This window comes from Petromyzon marinus, chromosome 22 (assembly GCF_048934315.1).
Source record: "Petromyzon marinus isolate PM22_M1 ecotype Great Lakes invasive population chromosome 22, UKy_Petmar_22M1.pri1.0, whole genome shotgun sequence".
Lineage (NCBI taxonomy): Eukaryota > Metazoa > Chordata > Hyperoartia > Petromyzontiformes > Petromyzontidae > Petromyzon > Petromyzon marinus.
Window position 1 is genome coordinate 20,225,206 of NC_133688.1, and position 23,106 is coordinate 20,248,311.

The 23,106-nt window shown below is 48.1% G+C and overlaps 1 protein-coding gene across 2 annotated transcripts in view; it reads right to left on the bottom strand.

Moving 5' to 3' along the window:
• Positions 1-22,358, bottom strand: part of LOC116944854 (uncharacterized) — a 54,612-nt gene extending 32,254 nt beyond the window's left edge. The window contains exons 1-9 of one of the 2 annotated variants that reach the window (XM_032958666.2): positions 22,076-22,358; positions 15,147-15,256; positions 12,522-12,565; positions 11,372-11,483; positions 9,886-10,069; positions 7,836-8,644; positions 6,470-6,577; positions 5,371-5,463; positions 823-1,049 (exon numbers count right to left, since the gene is read on the bottom strand). In XM_032958666.2, coding sequence (XP_032814557.2) covers positions 823-1,049; positions 5,371-5,463; positions 6,470-6,577; positions 7,836-8,644; positions 9,886-10,069; positions 11,372-11,483; positions 12,522-12,565; positions 15,147-15,225 — 1,656 coding nt within the window. In that variant the 5' untranslated portion in view covers positions 15,226-15,256; positions 22,076-22,358. The remainder of the gene's footprint in view (positions 1-822; positions 1,050-5,370; positions 5,464-6,469; positions 6,578-7,835; positions 8,645-9,885; positions 10,070-11,371; positions 11,484-12,521; positions 12,566-15,146; positions 15,257-22,075) is intronic. The other variant, XM_032958667.2, reaches the window with a different exon arrangement.
• Positions 22,359-23,106: the final 748 nt, after the last annotated feature.

Genomic DNA, 23,106 nt, shown 5'->3' on the forward strand with positions numbered 1-23,106 from the left:
GACCCCCGTGACAAAAGCACGTTGCTCAATCTCGTGATAATGCCCGGGTTCTTGGCACCGAACCCCACGGTTCTCTCCAAATGTTCTTTCAATTTGCATGAAGAACTCAATGTAATGTGATACACACACACACGCCGGTGTAAGCATGCACTACACAAGCACACGGACATGCTTGGACGCACACGGATGTCCTCATATGCAGACAAATGCGCACTCATAAACATAGACAAAGACAAATATCCCCCGTATAGTCGCAAGTGTTGTTAGCGAGCACTCGCACACACACACACACGGGCGAATGTAGACAAACAATAACAAAGATCTTCTGTTCTACAACATCAAGTGTGATCGGATGGCAGAATGAAAACTCCTTCGTGGAAATTCCATCCACTGCTGGATGAAGACCTCAGCATGCCGTGTCAGTTATGGGGCTTATTTGATCAGAGTTCACCAAACGGCGCAGTGCGAGCTGGCGAACAGGGTGGAAGGCCAGGACCGGTGCTGATACCAACTCGCCACCAATGTTATCCGTGGCTGTAAATTAAACCCTGGGTCACCAAATTTATAGTGCAGTGTGCCAACCACTATGTCACCCCCAACCCTGCTAAAAAAAATAATAGAGCAACCAACAACGAACCTTCTCCTCTTACCACCCACTCATGTACTCACCAGCTCTCCACTCTTCCCTTCACGTTTACAGACGACACAATGTGTTTAAATGTATATTGTTATATTTGTTTGCATCTTTCTCCGACTGTGCCCTTGGAGCGTGCCATGCATTCTAATGTTGAACAAAAAACTTAACAACTGAGCAGCAGTTACCGTTCGCATGGCGGTGGGGGCTGTGGCGGAAATGGCAGCGACAGGATGCTTTTCGAATGCCCCGATGCAAGCGTCCAGCTGCAGATCGTCGAGGATGCCCTGCACCTCCTCCGAGAGGAGCTGCACACTCAGCTCCGCAGCCCTGATGGGGTCACCGGGGTCGCCGGGGTGGCCGACCCCGCCGACCTCACGTGTACGGTCGGTCGCTGCCCACGCCGGACGGGGTCCTGGTCCGAGTCAGGAACGTCGGATGCGGGAGGGAGCGGGTCACACACACAGAGAGAAATGGAGCTGTGGCACTTCGTCGAGGATTGTGTCACTGTGTCAAACTCAGGCATAAGTCTATCACCTTGCCCGACTCGCCTTCTGACATCTATTGCATTACTTTCTTGACGTGATCTAAATGTGGCCATTCCATTTTTGTAAATGGTTATTCTTATTATCATTTTCTAAAAACAGAAAGCATCCAGACAGCTTGAATGATGGAATACATTTCCACATTGACTCATATGTTTTAATCGAAACGTTGGGAGGCAGAACCCCTGAGTAATAACTCGTCGTAGTATTTTTAACGCACTGGGTCAAGGGGCCTAATTTCAACTGGGTCTGTACGAGGTCAGGGATATGGAAAATGTATCCGCAACGGGCACACCACATCCAGTAGAGCTCTCGCTATGCCAGTGGCTACACCTCATGTGCCACCTCCGATCTACCAGCTACACGATATTCAGTGAGAAATTAAGCCAGTGGTCAGACACCTGATCATTCTTTTATCACTATTACCAAGGGCTACTGCTTCCAATGAATTTAATTAATTGATTCCGCCACCTGTGTTGAGGACTCGGTCTACCAGACAGACCGTTTTGTCGCATCCACACTGTGTTCGACCACAACAACACAAGCCACAACAACACACACTCACCCCAATCGCTCACACAACCACTCAACCACCACACTGCAGGTCACAACACTTCTCTTTCTGCTTGTTTCCTCGTGCTGCTCAACTTTGGAATTCCCTCGCCATTGTCTCTATTTCCAAGCTCTTATATAACACAGCTCAATTCAAGAAACCCAAATAAAACTACAACTTTAACAGTGCTGTTTTTATATCAGGCAGTGGGACGCTGTGGGCCACTGGACCTGTGCTCAGCAACTGTTTGGGAAGGGAAAAAAAATCCTTGAACTGGAAAAGCTCTTCCATACAAAGAGTGTGGAAGAGCCATTCAAAAATCCCTGCACCTGTGCGGTTGACTCAAAACTTACGTTGTGACGCGAAAACATTAAACCGGCAACGGCCCGCGTCTCGATCCACGTCCGCTGGGCGCGATTTACCAACTACGAAAATACCAAAACTCTCAGCCACAGGAAACCCAGGGCAGGGGGAGGGAGGGTGTTGGGTGGGGGGAGTGCAACGCAGTCGGCCGTCATGCACACAGGAGCCCCCGGGATAATAGAAGGGCGCAGCTGCGACAGGTGCTGCGCACACGGAGAGTTGGCGCCCCGGGAACGACGTCGCAGGCGCAAGAGAGCGCGGTATCATTGTCGCTGCCGCCGTCGTATTAACGCGGACAGATGACGGAAAACATTTAAATTGAGTTCCCGTAAAGTGACACGGTAACGAAAGCGTTGCCAAAACACAAAACCAGTTCTTAAAAAAGCGTACGCAAGAATGCTGTTTTTTATTTATTTATACATTCTGCAAGGGCATTACTTGAACAGTATTTCCTGCAGATGATAATTGGGGAGGCCTCCATCCAGCAGTGGATTGACCACGGCTGGTAATGTTGATGCTAATGAATAAATAATGAATATATGCACAGCAGTAAGTATAGAGGTTATTTTAATGTCAAGATGACAGCACGATAATTCGCTCATGTATTATACACATGGCCTTAAATAGGCATCAGCTGAAAGTGTGGCCTGTTTCTGAATTTGAGGAGCAGAACATCAACCAGGCAATTTTCCTTGTACTTAGAACTCATCAGCTATCACACATGTGCATGATATAGGTAGGAACGGTACCGTCATCTTGACATGCAAAGTATGCTGAGACTTACTCATACCTGTCAACCCATACGGTTTACCAGTATTCTTGTACAAAGAAATTGAGTAAAAAATATATATTTTTTGGCGTTTCTCCCTTGTGATGGGACTTTGTAGGATGAACTTCTAGATTTAAGGGCACGGGGTGACCAATAAGGTCTGAATTGGTCTGTAATAAGGTAAGCACTTATAAGGGGTTCACATGTATGCTTACTATTGTGCTCATGCTGGAGGACTTCCTTGCTGTGGGTTTTTGCTGTCGACAAAGCACCTTTTGCATACAAGCAAATTGCATATTCTTCTGACTGAAGGCTAGAAAAATATGCAATTTTCTGAAGGCCAGAAAAATGTGAGCATCAATGTTTGTGTGGAGAGCAAATGGGGAAACAAACTGTTCCAAAAAGGTGGCGTCCTGATCAAAGGAACACAAAGGAATTCCTCTCTCGTCTCGCTCATGCACCGGTGGTGGAAATTCCACATTCTGATGGAACGGTTGAGCTATTCCACAATACATATACCCGCACAGATAACAATCAATTTTTATCAACGAAAAGATGCATCGAATCGCTACCCTTTAAAGTATATTGTGATTAAATAATAGTTAAAAGGGGGGGGGGGGGGGGTTGCGGAATTCATAGTTTTGCACGTAACGTGCCTACAGATGTCCAAAGCGTAACATGACCACACATTTGTCAAAAGCAGGGAGCGAACACGCATCCAAGAGGGCCAATATCCACCGCCGGGATGGCAGCAATGAGATCACTTCCTGTGCACGAGTGAAATGGTCGGTGGCAGCGGTGGACTGTGAGGGGTGGCGACGGCGTGGAGGCCTCATCAAGCAGTGGATGGACCATGACTGATAACGATGATGATGATGATTACTTGGGACTGGCGAGAAAGGTTGCTGGCGCCAGGCGCCGGAGGGCAGGCACAGTGCCGCAAAAAACTACGATGCCAGTGCCCAAGCGCAACACAGTTACGGTGGAAGGGAAACTGTGATGGGAGCGGTTGGAGTGGGGGGGTGCTGAGGAGCCCAGCTGCCTTTGCACTGCAGAGCCATTTGCTATTTATAGCTGGGGCTGTAGATACCGCGCTTGGCGCGACTCCAAAAGGACACTTTTTTTTTGCAAACAATTCGTCCAGCGAAGGTCGCCGCCGAGTCTGAGCGGTTAACGAAGATTAACGAAACGATGCGAGTCCGTCTGCGTCCATGCGTGCGTGTTCCATGTTTATATATTTTTTTATTTCGCGGTGCAAGCGCTCGCGTTCACAACCTCTTGTTGCTAATGCTGGGGTGGGTAGTTGACATTAATGCTCCCGAGGGGGGGGGGGTTATTATTTTTTTGCAAGTCACTTGCTAAGCACAGGACCAAAATGTCAAGCATCCAGCAACAAACAGCACTCGCAATAGATAAGCGCTAATGTCTTCTTTGGTTCTTTCGGTAAAGTCACGTAGAATGAGAATAAAATAATAAATTTATAAAATAAAATAACACAATAATATTCTCACGACGTTTCGGCCACAACACAAGCGGCCTTCATCAGGTGAAGGGACGAGACTGTCTGGTAGGACAGCGCTGGAGTGAAAGCGCCCTCAACTTAGCACCTGCTAAAGTTGAGGGCGCTTTGTTCCTCTCACACAGCTTAAAGGCCGTGATCTGAACGTGGCTCTTTCACTCCAGCGCTGTCCTACCAGACAGTCTCGTCCCTTCACCTGATGAAGGCCGCTTGTGTTGTGGCCGAAACGTCGTGAGAATATTATTGTGTTATTTTATTTTATCAATTTATTATTTTATTCTCATTCTACGTGACTTTACCGAAAGAACCAAAGAAGATGAATCATTGCAGTCACGAAAGCTTTAAATCGAAATTTAAGCGCTAATGTGTTTTTGTTATTTTATTTTTTACCTACGTGACTTTACCGGATAGAACCAAAGAGTGTGTTAATGTTTCTTGAATTGAGCACAGTTGTTAAAAGCGCTTAGGAAAATAAACAATGGGATTGCCAAGTGCCGCAGTGTGGCGAGTGGATGGGTGAGTGTGGTGAATGAGTGGGTGAGTGAATGTGTGAGTGAGTGTGGTGAATGAGTGGGTGAGTGCCTGAATGAGTGTGTGTTGTTGTGACCTCCAGTGTGGTGGATGAGACTAAACATTTGGTCTGGTAGACCGAGTCCTCTACCATGATTGGAGAGATCAAGGAGTGAAACCACATGTAGGCCACTCACTCGGTGAATATTTAACAATTAATCTGTGAATTAACGATTCAGACCAACACACGCCTCCAATCTACGTGAACACACAACCGCCTCTTACTTGCAACTATTTCGCCAAAATATTTCACACCTACTTGACCGATGACAATGCACTGGCAACGGCCACGGGTTGTTAGGGGAATTAAAAGGCTTCCAGCGTGCAAACTGCCTTAAGTCTGACCACGAGGCAGTCGTACGGCCAACATAGCACACAATAGAGTACAATCAGGATGAACAGGAAATGTGCGCGTACCTTGGGTGCCCTGTATGAGGCTAAGATCTCGCGTTGGTACAGGGCCTCTGGTGGACACTTGACCCACGTTTCCCCTGGCTGGCTGGCCCATGCCTGTGAGATTGAAAATAATTATAATTGTGTACATTTGGCATTCGTGTCATTTCCATAGTGCAAGGGCATCAGGAAGGGAGGTACTGTGTTTCACAGACGTAGTCTGCAAGTAGTTTCACGGTCGCGAGACGATGTTGTTGCTCTTTGTGTTTAAGCCCAACTGAGTGATTTAACAAATTTGGCAAATTTAGACCACGACACCGGCGCATAACGGCCTACTCGGTTTCGAACGTCAGGATATTAACCTTATGGCGGGACCCGGGGTCCCATAAGCCCCCGGCTCTCGCATCAACTGCGTTGCGACGTCATTTTATGTCCGTTGAAGGCGAACAATACAGCAATCTATTCCTCTCGACGAACTTTACACGATGCGCTAATCAAAGTTTAAAAGTTTTGTTTCTTCTGCGCGTTTGTCCTCACTGCGCTTGGATGACATGACAACAGAATGATCCACGCCAGATGGGTCGCAGCGTTTATGTGCGCGGTGGCACGGAGTCGCCAAAAATACATAAGTTAATTACGATTTTGACTTCTATTTATTCGGGACCCCGGGGTCCCACCAAAAGGTTCATATCTACAAAATCCACTGTGAAGCAGACGACGGGTACAATTTTATGATTAATCCACCAGCAGTATTAACCAGGGTGCCCTGCCATATTCGAACCACGAACTTCTGCTACCGCTGGGCAATCTTAGAGCCCGAAATTTAATTAGCGGAGCACAAGTAACAATAATAACAGAGCGATCGGTTCCAATACAATCTAATCAGATCTGTGCCCTATTTTCCAAGACACGCACGGCGCGGACAGACCCTCATCCGGCAGTGCATGAACAAGGGGGGCTCGTGTACAAGAACACATGCATTTCGATTATTACCTCCGTAACGACACCCCGATACCTGTTACTTGGATGATTTATAAATTATGTACGTGTGCTTGACTAATTTGTGGAATGGCTCAAAATAAATTTCGAGCTTTTAAAAGCGCAGCAGCGGCGGCGGACGTACCTGTTGCGCCCCTGCTGCGATTTTCTTTGACAGCCAAGAACTGATTTTTCCCGTGCTTCCCGGTCGCCCCCGTCGTCGCTCGGGATGACGCGAGCGCCTGGGTTAATCCTGCGAGCAGCGGGACAACGGAGACAGAGTGAGGCGTCAGGCGGCCCTTTATGTTACGCGGGTGAGGCCGCGTTGAGATTGAATGCCGTGTGGGTCGTTTCTGCGGTGGGGAGGACCCCGCGTCGACGTAGGGGCTGCTTGGTCAATTGTTAATGTGCGTGTCATTAGTTACAGGTATTTGTGTCTTGCACTATCCAGGCTGAAGCCCGCTTAGGCTTCTAAGATCAGGCAAATTATCGGTAATTTTGACATAGGAATAGCAGGTGCTGTAGGCTGCGAGGATAAGTTGTAAGCAGCAGAGGCCAGTGCAGCAAATTATTTTAGTGTACTGTACTATACTCCCCACCAATGGTCAAATTGACCCGTATGACCTGCAGTGTGGTTAGGCCCTCATCCAGCAGTGGATTGACAAAAGCGCTGTCACGTGATGTTTGGGGCCCGTGAGTTCGGTAATGCGTACCCCGCTGAACAACAGTGCGTCGCTTTTGTTTCTTTTGGAATAAGAGAGTTTTGAAAGATTCTAAATGAGAATCTTTTTTTTTGCTTGCATCCTTTCAGCTGGTGTCTGGTTTTACTGTGAGACTACATGTCTGTGTACAGCAGCTCAAGGAAAAAATCGAGGTGAAAATCCCCCAGTTCACGCAGGCTTGGCGTTAAAGATTGACGTTTTCAGAAAAATTACTCACGACTTCAACGTAATTTACCACCCGAAAAATTAGATTTTACTCAGTGTCGAAAACAACCATAACTCTAACCCAAATCTTATCTCAAATGCAGCAGGCAAACTAGAGCATTTAGCCTAATGTATTGATATTGTTTTCGGCGGTCTCGAGCAGTGGTGTAGTGGTAAGCGCACAAAGCTGCAAATCCGCCAATCTGCATTCAATTCCTGAGAGTGTTTAAAGGTTTGTTATGAATGCGTTAATTTCACGGTGTAAGTGAAGCTCCAGTGATATCAGAGCTGTGATTTCATGAATTTTGCAAGTGATATCACTAAAGCATTCTCCTTGAAGTCAACTTAAAGTCTCTCCCCCTCTCCTGGGAGGGTGGCTCAGAATTCAGAGCTCTGAGCTGGCACTGCCGAGAATCACGAAATCCTAAAACTCGGATTCTTACCCAGAATCTCAGCAGCACTGGCTCAGGTTGTCCAACCCCAAGTCCACTTGGTCACCATGCAATAACTAATCTTTTTATAGTTTAAGAGAAAACACATTGAACTTTGAGTAACGCTCCGAAGGCAGCGACTGAGCACACTCACCATTGTTGAGGACGCACGACCGGCCAGCCTGGTTTCGACTTTTCATCGTGTCGCCGTGGACACGGTGACCGACAGCTGCCAAGGGGTCCTCGTCAACCCTCGGCTCCTCCCCATTTGGGCGTCTCCCACGCTCCGGATGCGCCTGTCTGCCCACACGCTCCTTCAACCTCAGCAGCTTTTCGCCGGGCTTTGGCGAAGTGCAGCCGGAGAGCCCGTCGCCATCTCGGCCGGTCGGTACAACCGTTTGATTCCTCGCGAGGAAACCTTCCGCCGCCGCCGACGGCCGGTGCTGAGAATAACCGTTGCACTCCATCCAAGTCGGCTCTTTCTGCGGAAAAGCTGCGAGCGTCGAGTTCCGAGCGAGTCGCTGCGGAGGGCTGCGATCGTAGTCGTGCGGCGCATGCACCAGCGCGATCGCCTCCTCTTTGTTTTTAGTCGACGGCTTTCTCCGCTCGGTGACCGCCACTGTACTCCTGCGATCGGCAACCTCTCGCTCCTCCTCCTCCCCGCGGTGGTGGTGGTGGTGGCGAGCAAATCCGTTGAGCATCAGCGCCCGTCCCGTGCGCCGCTGCCCCTCCAGCAAATCGAGAGCAACGGCGTCATTCAAGATTCGCACGTCCGTCCCGTCGACGACCGACGAGCTCACGCTCGCACAATCGGCCGAAAGAACATCGCGCCGGTCACCAGAGTAAATCTCGCGGCTCCGTTGACTCGCCACCTCCGTTTTGGCACGCGTCTGCTCGGAGAGGAGCCAGCGAGCCTCCAGCTGGCTTCGAGTCAAGCCCGGTTGCCTGTGCCGCTCCCGAGGCCTTCAGGGGTACAACGGGAGAAAGTTAAAAGCAGAAGTTGCCGATGTGTTAAAGCATAGATGAACGCCACGATAAAACAGCTGGGACACGTCGTCGGTGATTAAAGAGTCGGCAACGTTTTCGTTAATTCAGACAGACGTTATCATTCTCAAACGACGCGGGAATCGGAATGTTATAGAATCTGTAAAGCGCTATTGCTCATTCAACCACCGAGTGGCTAAATGGAATTGCAAGTATCCTCCCTTCGTCGCCATCGAGGTAACTAGGAAAGCTGTCAAAGCTGTTTACAATCTCACCTCGCAGCAAAACGGAATCTTACAGCGTCCGTCACGAAGCGGTGGAAAACAATCCACGTTCGTCTGCTGCCGGTCAAAGCGGCAATTTCTTTCAAACGGCGTCGGTAGCAGCGAAAAACACAAGCGCAGCAGCAACAGCATCAAGCGCTCGCGCCAAGACCCTCACGGTGGTGGCAATGGGGTAACCAAAGAGAATGTAGTTCGGTGGAAATGGAGCCACACCCTCAACCCCGCGGTCTCCGACTCGCCCGGGTCTCACGTCACTGTCGCGAGTGGCCCCGGGGGCGGTAATTGACGGCGACGACGCAAGCCAAATTTTACTACTCTGCTAACAACTACTACCCAGCAGCAGCGCTTAGTGGTGCCATACCACAGGCCATTAACGCCAGCGCGGTTCGCTAGTCGGTTATAGTTTTACGCATGCATGGTTAAAATAGGTTTATGTAGTTGTAATAATAACAAAATAATCTGTTTTACGGATAAAATATTGGACAGGGAACAATTTAACTACTTCACGCTCCTCGAAAATCAATTGTCACGATTCAGAACGGCAATTCAACCCGAGTGTCAATTCTTTAACGTCTCATTTTTGCCGTCTCGTTTGTAAAGTTACACTAGCTTCTTTATGCTAATATCGGCGCGTCACTTGAATAAAATTTGTTAAAATCGTGAATAATTGTCCTCAAGCACACACTTTGATACATGTGCCGCAAGTGTAACAATCCATTTTTTTTCTATTCTATAACATACAATGACATATTGGTACATATGTCAGTAGACCCTCTGAATATGTTATACACTCTCCACCAGAATCTCTTCAAACGAGACAAATCCTTAACAGGTTTCGACTTCTCCGACTCATCAGCATTATGCGGTCCGTCAAACCAAAAAACCAGGCACGATGAATTGTATTCATAAAAAAAATCTGCAACACGCAGAGGTTACCTTGTAAACTGTGATGTCCTAACTAAATCCACGTTGGCCGGAGAGGCCCCATTTTCCAGAGGAGGCCCTCGCAAGCGCAGGTCTGGCACGGCCCGCGCCTCCTTCACGCTCCCCGGCGACGCTTGTGGCGTACGGGCCAGTGCGTCGACGGTGTAGCCCTCGGCAATCTTCCGCTCGGCCCCCCCTGCGTTGTTTCGGGACAAAGAGACGGCAAGTTCGGCAAGCGGCAGCGAGGACCCCGTGTGCATCTGGGTTAAACCCGATAGGCGACTCGGGAGAGGCAGGTAAAGCTCGCGAACATGCCACAAATTACGCAAGTTCCACTCCTCCCCAATTAATGTTTAATCTCGCGAGCAAACGCGGAGCACAGTGCGATTTCAAACGCCTAGGAGGGAGAAAAACAGGTGACTCAACATCGCAGCTATTGTATCTACGTTCGATTGCCACGTTTCAAACCGACTACGTACAGGTAGAAGGGCGGGAGGAAATGTGCAATCCGGTTTGGTCACTTTTTTTGCATTCCTTTCTTATGACTCCTTGACATTTATCTCACCCCACCACCACAATTCTGGAAGAGTGAGTTTTGGTTTAGTTTACATATCAATCTCATTCTTTTTACCTCGGTGAAATAAGGAAAGGGGGGTTTGAACTCAGCGCCGCCTATTCTTAGTCAACAGCATTCTAGCACGTAATCACCGATGGTGCGGGCTGACGAGCGAGCCGGCCAGTCAACTTGCCGCGCCCTCCATTAATACCATCGCACAGCGAGGACGGCGGTGGTGGCACAGTGCTCTTATTACGATAATGGACGCGAAAAACGCCGCGGCAATTACCACAAACAGACGGCCGTAAATGCGCATTGTGCGCGCAGAGTATTGTGACAACTTCTCTTTAAATATTTACGGCGTGGGATTTCGCGGGGCGGGGGGGGAGGGTATGGAATTAATTACACGCGGCGGGGGCAGCGGCATGAACACGCGCACGCAGAGGAGTGAGGCATGTAGGCGGGAGCGAGTTATTACGTGTAGCTTTGACGAGGCAACTCTCCACGAGCTGATCAGCTTTAGCACCCCTGCTGCGCTACCAACAGCCTTATTTGATTACTGGCGGCAGAAGTATGCGACGTTACAACACCGCCGCCGTTGCTAAAATCACGCAAGTTCACACCGCCCCCCCACTACCCCCTCCCATGAAAAATCGCGGCAGTGACAGAGCCATCGTTTGTTTTTTTGTTTAACTTGCCCATCAACCGCCGAAACGTTTCTCCTCAGTAAATTAAACCGGCAGACGCCATCCAGACGCAGGCGGAGTTCGCTCGCCGGCTCGCAACAAACCTCCAACTTAATTGCCGGCCACAACGCGCTGCGCATTCCGCAAATTCATGACGCAAATCCCCTTTCGCTATCTCGCACGTCAGCACAGCGGCTAAGCTACTGGGTCGTATGGGAGTGGGTGGGACCGGGTGAGGGGAGGCAACGCCAATTACCGCCGCGAGGGATTTTCCTGCTTTGCCTAGCCGGTGGCTTCTGGTGGACAGGCAGATCCAGGAGGGTGGTGCTCGCGTTGACCGCCTCCAGACGATTCTCGATGTGACGAAGCTGCGGGGGGGGGGGGGAAGAGAAGCACAACGACGCGCAACCTCTTCGTCCCCCTCCCCCTTCGCCGCGGCATTGACGTCACGAAGAGACGATACCGAAGCCTTCAAAGCAGGGGGTTTTCCGCAGCTGGCGGGCCCACTGTGTTGCAAGGCTACTTGCAGCGTTCGGCCAAGAGATACGACCCGGCATTAAAACACGGAGAGGTGCAGACCGGGAGGGCGAAGCCGAGATAGATAGCAGAGGGAGACGCGAGAGCTGTGGCTAAGAGTCATAGATTAGTGAGATGAGAGCAAGATAAACGAGGCACAGATGGGAGAACTCAAGGAAAGTTAAACGGATTAATGGTCGCATGTACAAACACCATGAAGTCACGACAACATCGTACGTCAGACATTTACCCTCGACATATGATGTCACGTGGCCCGCCACCAGCGCACATGGCAATTTACGTGCGCCGCCGGAAATTATAGTTAAAGAACCCTGTATTAAAAGGACAAGCAACCTCAAACAATATTGTATTATGACTCATAATCCTCCACTTGCACCACTGTGGAGGATTATTGCAGCACAATGAAAAAGAGGCAAAATATTTTACCAGTTTATTGGTCTATGGGTCTCTTGGACCAATGCTGAACAGAAGCATTTATTTGCGTAAGTAGCCAATGTATGGCCAGCCTCAACGTGAAAACAAGCCTCAACGTGAACCCAGAGCCTCAACGTGATTCCACAGCCTCAACCTGAACCCACATCCTCAACGTGAACCCAGAGCCTTAAAGTGGACCCACAGCCTCAACATGAACCCACATCCCCAACATGAACACAGAACCTCAACGTGATTCCAAAACCTCAACGCAAACCCAGAGCAAGAACGTGATTCCACTGCCTCAACAGACTCACAGCCTCAACATGGCCCCACAGCCTGAACATGAACCCAGAGCCTCAACAAGAACTATTTCATTTTATAATGTAATAAATAGCAAACAATAGTCTTTTTGTGGGAGGTCGTGGATCACGGTGTCAGTCGATAACTTCACTTACGGCACTCTTTGCTTTGTGGATGTTCTCCCATGCCTTGGACAGATCTGCCGAAGAGTTCCACGTAGAGAATGTTAGGAAGCATCATACAAACAACATGTGCTTCCATATTTACGTTCTCACTTTCTCCAATCTGCACCAACCAGTGTTGTGAAGCGTGGTCAAACAAACCCCCTACAAACCGCAATCATGTGGGCAGGCCCTCAATTATTTTAACACACGTCACCATTGAAAAGCACACACAGTTTCAGTGGGTTTTTGCCTGCTCGTGGACAAAGGTCAACGACTACAACTAGTCAACAAAAACAGCAGTACAGACAAGGGCTCATCACGTGCACCGACACAAAGATACCCCTGCCAACATCGCAAACCCAAGAACACGTGGCACGAAGGGAACAATTGACAAGGTCGTGCCGGTTTAAAAACAACAAAAGCACATATTCTTAGCTCTTTCGGTAAAGTCACGTTGAAGGGAAACAATAAAATAATAAAATATACATAAAACAATAACATTTCTCACGACGTTTCGACCATAACACAAACGGTCGACATCAGGTGTGTAGGTCCGCATTAATTTATTTATTTTAAAACGGTGTGTTTATTTATTTATTATAAAACGTCAGCGCCACGCGCAGCGATTTGGCAGTTTATTTAGAAGGACTAGTTCATCTATGTTCTGAAAAGAGGAGGGGGGAGACGAAAAAATTAATGTATGCTGTCTGAAAGCAACTGTAAGCGTGAACAATCAATTAAGACCTGAAATGGTTAATCAAATCTTTCCAATGATTGCTAAGCCAGAATCCAGCTTCTCGGTTGAAATTGTCTCTGTGGTTGTATATATACATATATCCATCTTCTCGGTTGAAATTATATCTGTGCTTGTATATATACATATATACATATACAAGCACAGAGACAATTTCAACCGAGAAGATGGATTCTGGCTTAGCAATCATTGGAAAGATTTGAGTAACCATTTCTGGTCTTAATTGATTGTTCATGCTTACAGTGGCTTTCAGACAGCATACATTAATTTTTTCGTCTCCCCCCTCCTCTTTTCAGAACATAGATGCACTAGTCCTTCTAAATAAACTGCCAAATCACTGCGCGTGGCGCTGACGTTTTTTAATAAATAAATACACCGTTTAAAAATAAATAAATTAATGCAAACCGACACACCTGATGACGCCCGTTTGTGTTATGGTCGAAACGTCGTGAGAATTTTTATTGTTTTATATATATTTTATTATTTTATTGTTTCCCTTCAACGTGACTTTACCGAAAGAGCTAAGAATATGAATTACTGCAGTCACGAAAGCTTTAAATCAAAACAAAAGCACAGTTGAACAATTAAACCAACGGCCACAAATATCTGGATACGAGCTTTAATCCCACCGCTTGGGACACCGACAAAGAGAACCAAAATCTGAACAGGGAGTGGGCGAGCGCCATTGTTAGAGAAATGTCAGCTGAAGAGACTAATACTGGGTTCCCACAGCCACCTAAATCCGGGCCAGGCAGATTTGTGAAATCGGGCAAGTGGGTTCGACCCGGGCAACAACAGCGGCCGTACCCTTACTTAGCCGAGCGCGTTGCACCTGGGCCGTGTCGGCTGGCCTGCGTGGTTTGCTTTGACAAGCGGTTCATGGTCCCAATTTCACCAGGGCCCGCCCTCAGACACGGCAGTTACGTCACGAGCACCGTCAAATTGGCGTCGCTCACTAGGTCGCCATGGCGGCGAGATGTTAACTACCTCGCCTGGTATGCAGGAGGTCGTGGGTTCTATCCGGACCCTGATGCCTGTATCATTGGAGTTTGCGTATCTCTCTCCCTGTGGTCGCGTGGATTATTCTCCGGCTCCTCTGTTTTTTCCCTCCACATTTAGAATCAATATGCGTGTAGATCATTTGGAATACTATTAATTATACACGTGATAAGCCACTTCGTTGAAATATCATTTGTCGCTTCTGAAATAGAGCTATATAGCTCAGTGGACCTTACCTGCTAAAATAAAAAAAGTTTAGTTTAAGTAAATTGTCTGAAGATGTTTTTATCTTTATTATAACCAAAAATTATGATACGAAAAATAACACTCTAGTTTGGGATTGAGTAAGCTAACCAAAGCATGTGTTCACATTTGTCTTCAAACGATTGTGTATCTCTGATATAGGCTATGGAACTGATGTGTCGCGGCAAGATTTTGTAATAGGGCCCCATGCCATGTTCGTACCAAAAACGGCTCGGCACGCCTCGGATTTGGTTTCTTATGAAAGGTGAAAACGCGGCATAAAGAGGCTTTATCCAATGCTCGCCAGTTACAGCTTCTTAAATGCATCATTTATATGGATGGATAGATTTTATTTATTCTAGCAACAAGAGCCTCACGAGCTGCCGGGTTTTATTTCATGGGCATCCTGCAAAAGTACTGATGTTGTACAGTACAGATCTTAGTTTCACAAGCATGGTTACAATAGGCCGCGATACAATACAGCATTTATCGGTTCATTTAATTGACAGTTGACTAAAGTGCTAATGCCGGGTAACTATTGAATTTGTATATAGATGCAGAGCATTTCTCATCACCATGTTCACCAGATGTCGACGGTAAAAAAAGAGGGGACGATTCACCTGTGACAGACATGGGGCAGCCTTCTCCACCACCCCCTCCTGCCGGCTCGCCGAACCACTCCGCTTCCCTCTTCAGCATCGTTAGCCGCGACCACCATCAACACCAGCGCCTGCAACGCCGCGAGTGGGGTTGGGGGTGGGGGGGGAAAAAATCATCGGTGCGTTCAGGACATTTCGCGCGTGCCGACGGTCCGACTCGAAGCAGCATAAACCACCAATAATAACTTGAATGTGCGGCGCACACTCGAACACGTAAATCGCGTTCCAGCAGCTTCACATTGTGCTGCAGAAGTGGTGTTTGGATGTGGTGGGGGTTGGGGGTGTTTCAGCAAAAAGATAAATTTAGAAGCGCCCCCCACAGCTGCTGCGTCCATGTGATACAGAACGCGGGCACGACATTTTAGAATCTCCCTTAGTGGGTCACATTTCACGCCTCACACCCCCCCCCCCCATCTCTTCCCACCCTCCACCCTCGGCTAAACTCTCCAAGTGCATGAAAACATTCCCCGATCGGCGCTGCTGCTCAGGGCGAGTTGAGCCGATGAGGAATGTGTTTTTTTTTTAAACCACCAAAACAGTTACTTCATTTTTAAAAGGCTGTACTCCTCTGTGCTTGACACGCCTCCCATCCTGCCCACCCGTGCAAGACTCCCAAATCAACTTAAAGCAGCTAAAACGAACTCGCTTTCATCCGCACTTGCACTCCCAAACGCACATTGTGTCAGAGGAATCTCACCTTTTACTTAAAGAGTAAGAATGTGTTTTGGTTTAGCAGTCTTTATTGGAAGTCGGGGTTTCCGTGATGGTGTAATGTTCAACACACTCCAATCACAATATGGTGGTAGCTAGGCCTCGGCAAGGTAAGGTAAAAGGTAAAAACAACGAGCCTACCTTTACCCTACCTTTTACCTTACCACAATACAATCACTCTACCCTACCTTTTACCCTTCAACAGGTAAGGTAAAAGGTTAAAAGCAACGAGCCTAACTTTACTCGACCTTTTACCCTTACCCCATACAAATTACCCGATTACAGGGTGATTACTGGGGTACTACTACACATGCAAGTAAACGCTAGGTAGAGCGCTTTAGTCATATAGAATACTCTCAATGATTCCAATTTTACACGCTTTCTTTTCACTCACTCTGTTGTTGTCGTTGTATCCTCAAATCTTGTAACTCAATTGTTACCCACTTCCCAATGTGGTATCGACTGCAAACTTGGTATACGTATGTCATACTGATGACAAAACTATATTCTATCATTAAAAATAAAATGAAAATATTTTTAAACATTATTTTTTATATGTTATGTTTCGGCTTGGGTCGAACTGTCCACGGTCAACTGACGTTGGCTGTAATTGGCCACGGCCCCTTACGTTGTGGCAAGCTCGGGTCCACTTCCTGGAGTCGTGGAGTTCTGACATTACTCGTACATTTCATAATAGCGTGTTTTAAAAAAAGTTAAAAAAAAATATTACTTATTAAATGGAGGCCACGGACTGCGCCACGGAGCTTTTAGCGGTAAACAAGGCACCGCATTTACCAGATAATACTCCACGCTACCTTTACCCTACCGGGTAATTCTTCCGAGCTACCTTTACCCTACCCTTTACCCCTTTGCATGTCGACACCTTTACCCTTTTATCCGGTAAAAAAGGTAAATTACCTTACCTTGCCGAGGCCTAGTGGTAGCCACTTCTATTCAATCTCACCACAGCAGGTGAAATGGGAATGTTTCTTAAATCTCCCACGCCTCCGTCCACCGAGAAGTATAAGCGGGTTCATCACAGTCAGTTGATCGGCAGGTCTCGTGTGGTTGGTTAAAGTGTGAGACGTCTGGCCATCGTGGAAGAGGCCAAAATACCCTCGAGTTGGGCTCTCTCGATCTCCGTCTAGTGGAAGCCCTTCCCGCCATCAGCGAACTTAGTAAGCGTTCCAGGGCTGCACCTTTGCCTTTGTTATAATTGAAAGGCTGATGAGAAACCACTTTTGCATGAGAGACAATGGGAACACTTCAAAAGCAATTATAATTAACGCTTTCAGGACATTAATGACAGTAAATTTTCAGCTCTCCACATAAGGGAATCTCCCACTCCGTGCCGCAATGGCTTGCATTGTTAGGATGTGATAGAAATTGTCATTGTTATTATATGAACCTTATGGCGGTACCCGTGGGTACCATAGTACCCCGGCTCTCGCATAATGTCCGTGATGCAGTCATTTTTAGTCTGTTGATGGTCGGCGATGCGGCAATCGACTCATCTCGACGAGGTGTACACGATGCACTATGGTGCATACGAGCGTTCAGGGCTTCAGCACAATCCTCCTCGCTGTGTTTCGACATCGCGGAGTAGCACTGATTTGGAATTGATTGGTACCCCAGTCGCGGAGTTACGTACACCCCTGGAAAAAATTTGTCCCAGAAATAAAATATTTAATTGCCTTGGCAATTTTGTATTATTTGGTACCCCGGGGTACCACCATAATGATCATATGGCCTGTTTGACCATTCGTTATTAGTGTGGGTTGGTGAAGAAAGGGAGAGAGCCAGGACCGAATCAGATATTACTCAACACTGGTGTTCGCCATGACCAGGAATGAAATTCAAGTCGCTTGAGTTTATAACAGAGTGTATCCGCCACCTCTCCCCCACCTCTTGCCCATGCCCACTGCCTGATCATTCATTTGTGGGAAATTATTTTGCCATTATGGATCTGGCCACTGACCAATGTACTTACTGTGCTGTGCCTTTACAATGGCTTTAAAAGACTGTGGTGACAAAGTTGCTCACTAAGCACGAAGCAACTCTGTTGATGGCAGCTTTTATAAGTAGAGGAATTACAGAACTTCCTTATTTTCTGCTCCTCCCACTGGCATTTAAAGTGAAGTGACAAACTTTCCTAGGCAGGCAAAACACAGAACGCACGCACTCTCCTCCATCATTGCACCAAAGCAAGCGACCTCTACACAATCCGGAAGTTACAACAATGCTCATGACGCTAACATACACCCCCAAACACCCCCCCACACACACAAAAATACCTCTATAGGCGTACAGACTATGGGGGCAAGTACTGTAAGCGAGCACCTATGAATGTCAGCACAGCATAAACGAGGGGGTGGTGTGGCCAGCACCCTGCCCGGCAACCTTTGTTCTCCAGTGCCAATGTTTACACACCGCACCAATTAGTCAACCAAGGCTGAGCAGACGTAGGTGAGGCACTAGACCGGCTGTGATAATCGCCGCTGATGTTAATTGTGGCGGGAAATCAAACACCGGCTGCTGGGTTCGTCGCACTGCTCTCTAACCACGATGCCACCACTCCCCAGAATACATCACCCCAAAGACAAAGACACACACACGCACGAAGATGGATGGAAATGAGCGTGGAGGCAGAGTTTCCTCGAGACCAGAGCTGGGCGGTCCGTGTCCCGTAGAGGACTGTGTCCTGTTCCTATGACCAGCCGCCGAGTCAGCACAAGCTCCGCTGCCTTCCCCCCGCCTCGCACAAAGATCGCAGTTGCGACAGGAGGGAGGACGAACTGCCTTCCTGTAGGAGCACCGAGGTTGCTTCCTCAATCGAGACATAGCCTGAGCTGACTTACAATGCACGCAAACAAGGATGACGCCGTGTTTGTCATGGTTAGCACAACGGACTTGCAATCCAGGTCGCCAGTTTGATTCCATTTCCGGGGCAGCACTTAAAACAATAGCACGAGTTTGCTAAATCCCGCCAGCCTGTCCACCTAGCATCATAAAAATTGGTACACCGGGATGTATGTTGAACTTCTTTTGCACTGTACGTAGCCAACCATGTTACCCTTCCATGCTGGCAAGTCATCCTTGCCAGCATGGAAGGGGGGACACCAAATACTGCCTGGAAGGGGTTTTTCGGAGCTCCCTCTAGCAGACGCCCTTCCGCCACGAGCGGTGTGAGCGAGATATTGCAGGGCTGCACCCGTACCTCGAACCTTCCAAGCAAAATCTGAGCGTCAAAGGAGGCGAGGGTGAAGGTGAACGGACGACGAAGGCAGCGAACGCACCGAGTCTAACCCACACTAGCCTCTCATTTGACGAAAAGAGGGAAAAAAACAAGAACAGGAAACCAACTGCTCGACACGGGCCCCGGTCAGGCAGCAGCGATGATGGTTCCACGGCCTACGCACCGACACCATCCACGTACAGTAGCAATAAGCAATTTCATTGGCGCCTCTCTGAGTCAGTGCATTAGTCACACAGCACTCGCTCGTGTAATGTTAGTCGTACCGAGCCAAACCATGACTCTTCCTGACCAGGAGGAAACCATCGACCTAACGGTGTATGGCATTATGACCTTCGACCTAGGTCAAGAAAGTTGCAACGCACCGCAAATTGTATGTACTTCTCTGTATTTGGTGTTGTTGAACAACTCTCCTGCAGAATTGAGTTACACACACTATTCCCCTAATTTACCCAGGAAAGCATCACCGAGTTCAGGAGGGTCCAGCTAGATTGAGTTATAGTCCATAGTAGTTTCACAATGGGCGGCATTGGTTGTTGTGTTTACCAACGGAGATATTGCCAACCTGTACTACAGCGCAAGTTTTTCGCAATCGCAACGAAAATATCCCCTGGTGTGTTCCAAGTGACGAACCTTTTCCATGCAATTGATTTCCTCCCAGACGAAGCCAATAAACCAACGCTGACGGGCATTCACCAGCACGCGCAACAGACGGCAACGCGGGTACAACCGAGGAAGAACGCGAGCCGCTCAACACAGCTCACGGTCTCAGCAAGCGGAGCGAAACGTCAGACATCGTGCCCAAATAACAGACCCAAAAAAACGAATCGGCGATTTTTCTTTGTTTATATGTACCAAAGTGTAACGCAGTGTCATTCAAGGTTGTAGTTTGGAACGAGGTACGTACGCGCCGCGCCGATCGTGGGATGTGGTGGGTCCGGCTCGTTTGAGCGCGTGTTCACAAGTGCGGCCGTAACCATAACAAGCTTCACCCGTGCCATAAACATAACTCGCAAACAAGCCCTAACCTCACCGATACAAACATTGGCCTTATTCCCTTCCTGACAAGCCCGAGATATGGACTTAACATAGCCCACACTTTGATTTCAACACTGATACTCATACTTCCTTACAGCCCTTTGACAATCCAATTCGGAAGGTCTCCCCTGCGAAGTTGTTGGGTTATCGGGATTGTTTAACCATTCGTTACAAGGCTGGTTAGTGCAGTTTGGTGAAAAGAGCGGGGTCACCCAGGACCGGTTTAGGTATCACTCGCTCCTGATGTTATAGCCATGGCTGGGACTCGAACTCAGGACGGCCAGTGCGCTAAAAACAGCACCACCACTCCACCCAATACGCCCCTCCTAATTCTTAAACGCAAACACATTTGCTATTTACCCGTTAACCTCAAAGCCAAGCTGTAACCTTAACAACGGAAACGCGGAATGTTTCTGGTAGGAATCGGGGTGAGAGCGGAGCTTGTTAATGTCAAACGCGACGCCACGCAGTTCAGTGTAGAAGTGAAAGAAGTGACTCTAGGTCAAGGCAGTGTCATTGACGAATGTGTCGAGTCGTTTTGTTATTTGCGTATCACTGCCAACGCAGAATCGCCAAATAATGTTTTCCTCTGGACAAAAGCACAGCTGTGCTTATAACCAGCTTCTGCTGTGCAACAAACAGCACTTTAAATGCGTTCGTGTGGTTAACGTAACGTGAAAATCATAAGAGCATATCTGAAAATTGTGCCTAATAGTTCGTTAAGCTCACGTTGAATGGCGGTGCGGTGGTTGTCGCTGTGAACGACAGTGCCAAGTGGTCGTATCCCCCTCCCCTGTCCTTGAAGTTTCCCTTGAGTCGGCTCGGCATTAACCGAGTAACTGTGCTTGATGCGATGTATAAACATGATCAACTTGGGAGCGGTGGTTCGGCATGGTCAGGCATTGGCAACCTGCGGGCCAGTCCTTAACAGAGGCCGTCTGAAAAATGTTGGAGGGGATTTTTTGGGGTTTTGTACCGATTTCGAAATTAGTTTTTACTTCTTGTTATTTTCATTGCCCACCCCCTGATCACGGTGCTATCTGCCGCGAGGGCTTTAAAATGTGCTCGCGAACAGCACTTTGCCTTAAGTCCAACGGTCCGTGTGGCTCAACGGGAGATCTTTGAGCTTTGTGTATAGTTGTGGGGAGCGGTGGCGCAATGCTTAGCGTACTGCGCTACGAACCCGGACCACCCGAGTTCGATTCCCGTTCACGGGCAACATCAATGGCGAGTTATATGTGTACCAGTTCTGGACTTTCGTCAGGTTGGCTCGATCTTAAAGGAGCAACGGGTACCAGGCGCGGTACGGTAACCTCAGCGATGGGGATACAAAGGCGGCCGGGCGTGGTTCAAGCCACACGACACCCCCGAAGCGTTGTGTTGGTATTACTAGGTGATCGCTAACCGCACTTGCCCTAAACAATCTATGTAGGCTACACGGGGAATGCGTTATCTTGGTGTTGTGTTACATGAACGTGTATGTGTCTATGTTCAATGCGAGTTTGCGTATACTGTGTGCGTGTACGTAACGTGTGGACGTGTGTGCGTATTACGCCAAAGTATTGGTGAACGGAGCGTTTCGACATTTAACTCCACGAACAACTGGTTACCTGATAATGCCACAACTTATAAACCAAAACAAGAGAAGTAATGCTGCGAGCGACAGACTTCGATGACGTGCCTCGGTTCTCCTAGTTCCGCTGCGGGAAACGACCGCGACGAGCGGGCGGGGGAGGTAGGCCGCGGGGGTGGTGCGTACGAAGGTCGAAAAGGTGGTCGTTTTCGACCGCGAATTCGCGTACAAATTAAACCTTACGTAGCGGACCGCGGAAATATTACAAATTGTACAAAAAATTAACAGAAGTGTTAAATCAAACGTAAACCTTACTTGTGAGGAGACGGGACGAAGTCTTTGGCGGCAGAGAAGGCGCCGCTCATTCCGGGCCGCTCCCAACGGGCCCTGCGAACCGATTGCTTTGTATCGATCCAAACGATGACGATTCGAAACCCTTATTTATTATCTTTTATATTTTTGATGACATCTCCGTTCGTTGCGCTTTGGTTAGTACAACCGTCGTTACCGTATTTTATCGTGTAATTTTAATGAATCGAAAAACGACCGATTGCTAGGCACTTACTTTTATGTAGAAAATCGAGAGAGTGGGATTTAATTCCTCATACGATTCCACGAATCGCTAAATGGCCTGGGGTTGTACCGCTCGTTGTGAGTTGTCAGCTTGGGGGGTTTACCTCCATCGTCAGTTATACAAAGTAATATACATTTGCGTTTCTTTTAAATGGTAGTTAGTGTTGTTGATGAGTGTGTTGAGGTTTAAGACTTGAGGGTTTTACTTCCAGATATGTTATATGCCAGGTTGCATGATTTATCTCCGGGCATGTCATGTCAGATTGGAGGGTTTACGACTACAAGTGGAGGGGTTTATCTCTCTTAGTGTGGTGTCAGGATGGAGGGTTTATCTCTCTTAGTGCGGTGTCAGGATGGAGGGTTTATCTCTATCAGCGTGATGTCAGGATGGAGGGTTTATCTCTCTAAGTGTGATGTCAGGATGGATGGTTTATCTCTCTTAGTGTGGTGTCAGGATGGAGGGTTTATCTCTCTTAGTGTGATGTCAGGATGGAGGGTTTATCTCTCTTAGTGTGATGTCAGGATGGAGGGTTTATCTCTATCAGCGTGATGTCAGGATGGAGGGTTTATCTCTCTTAGTGTGATGTCAGGATGGAGGGTTTATCTCTATCAGCGTGATGTCAGGATGGAGGGTTTATCTCTCTCAGTGTGATGTCAGGATGGAGGGTTTATCTCTATCAGCGTGATGTCAGGATGGAGGGTTTATCTCTCTCAGTGTGATGTCAGGATGGAGGGTTTATCTCTTAGTGTGATGTCAGGATGGAGGGTTTATC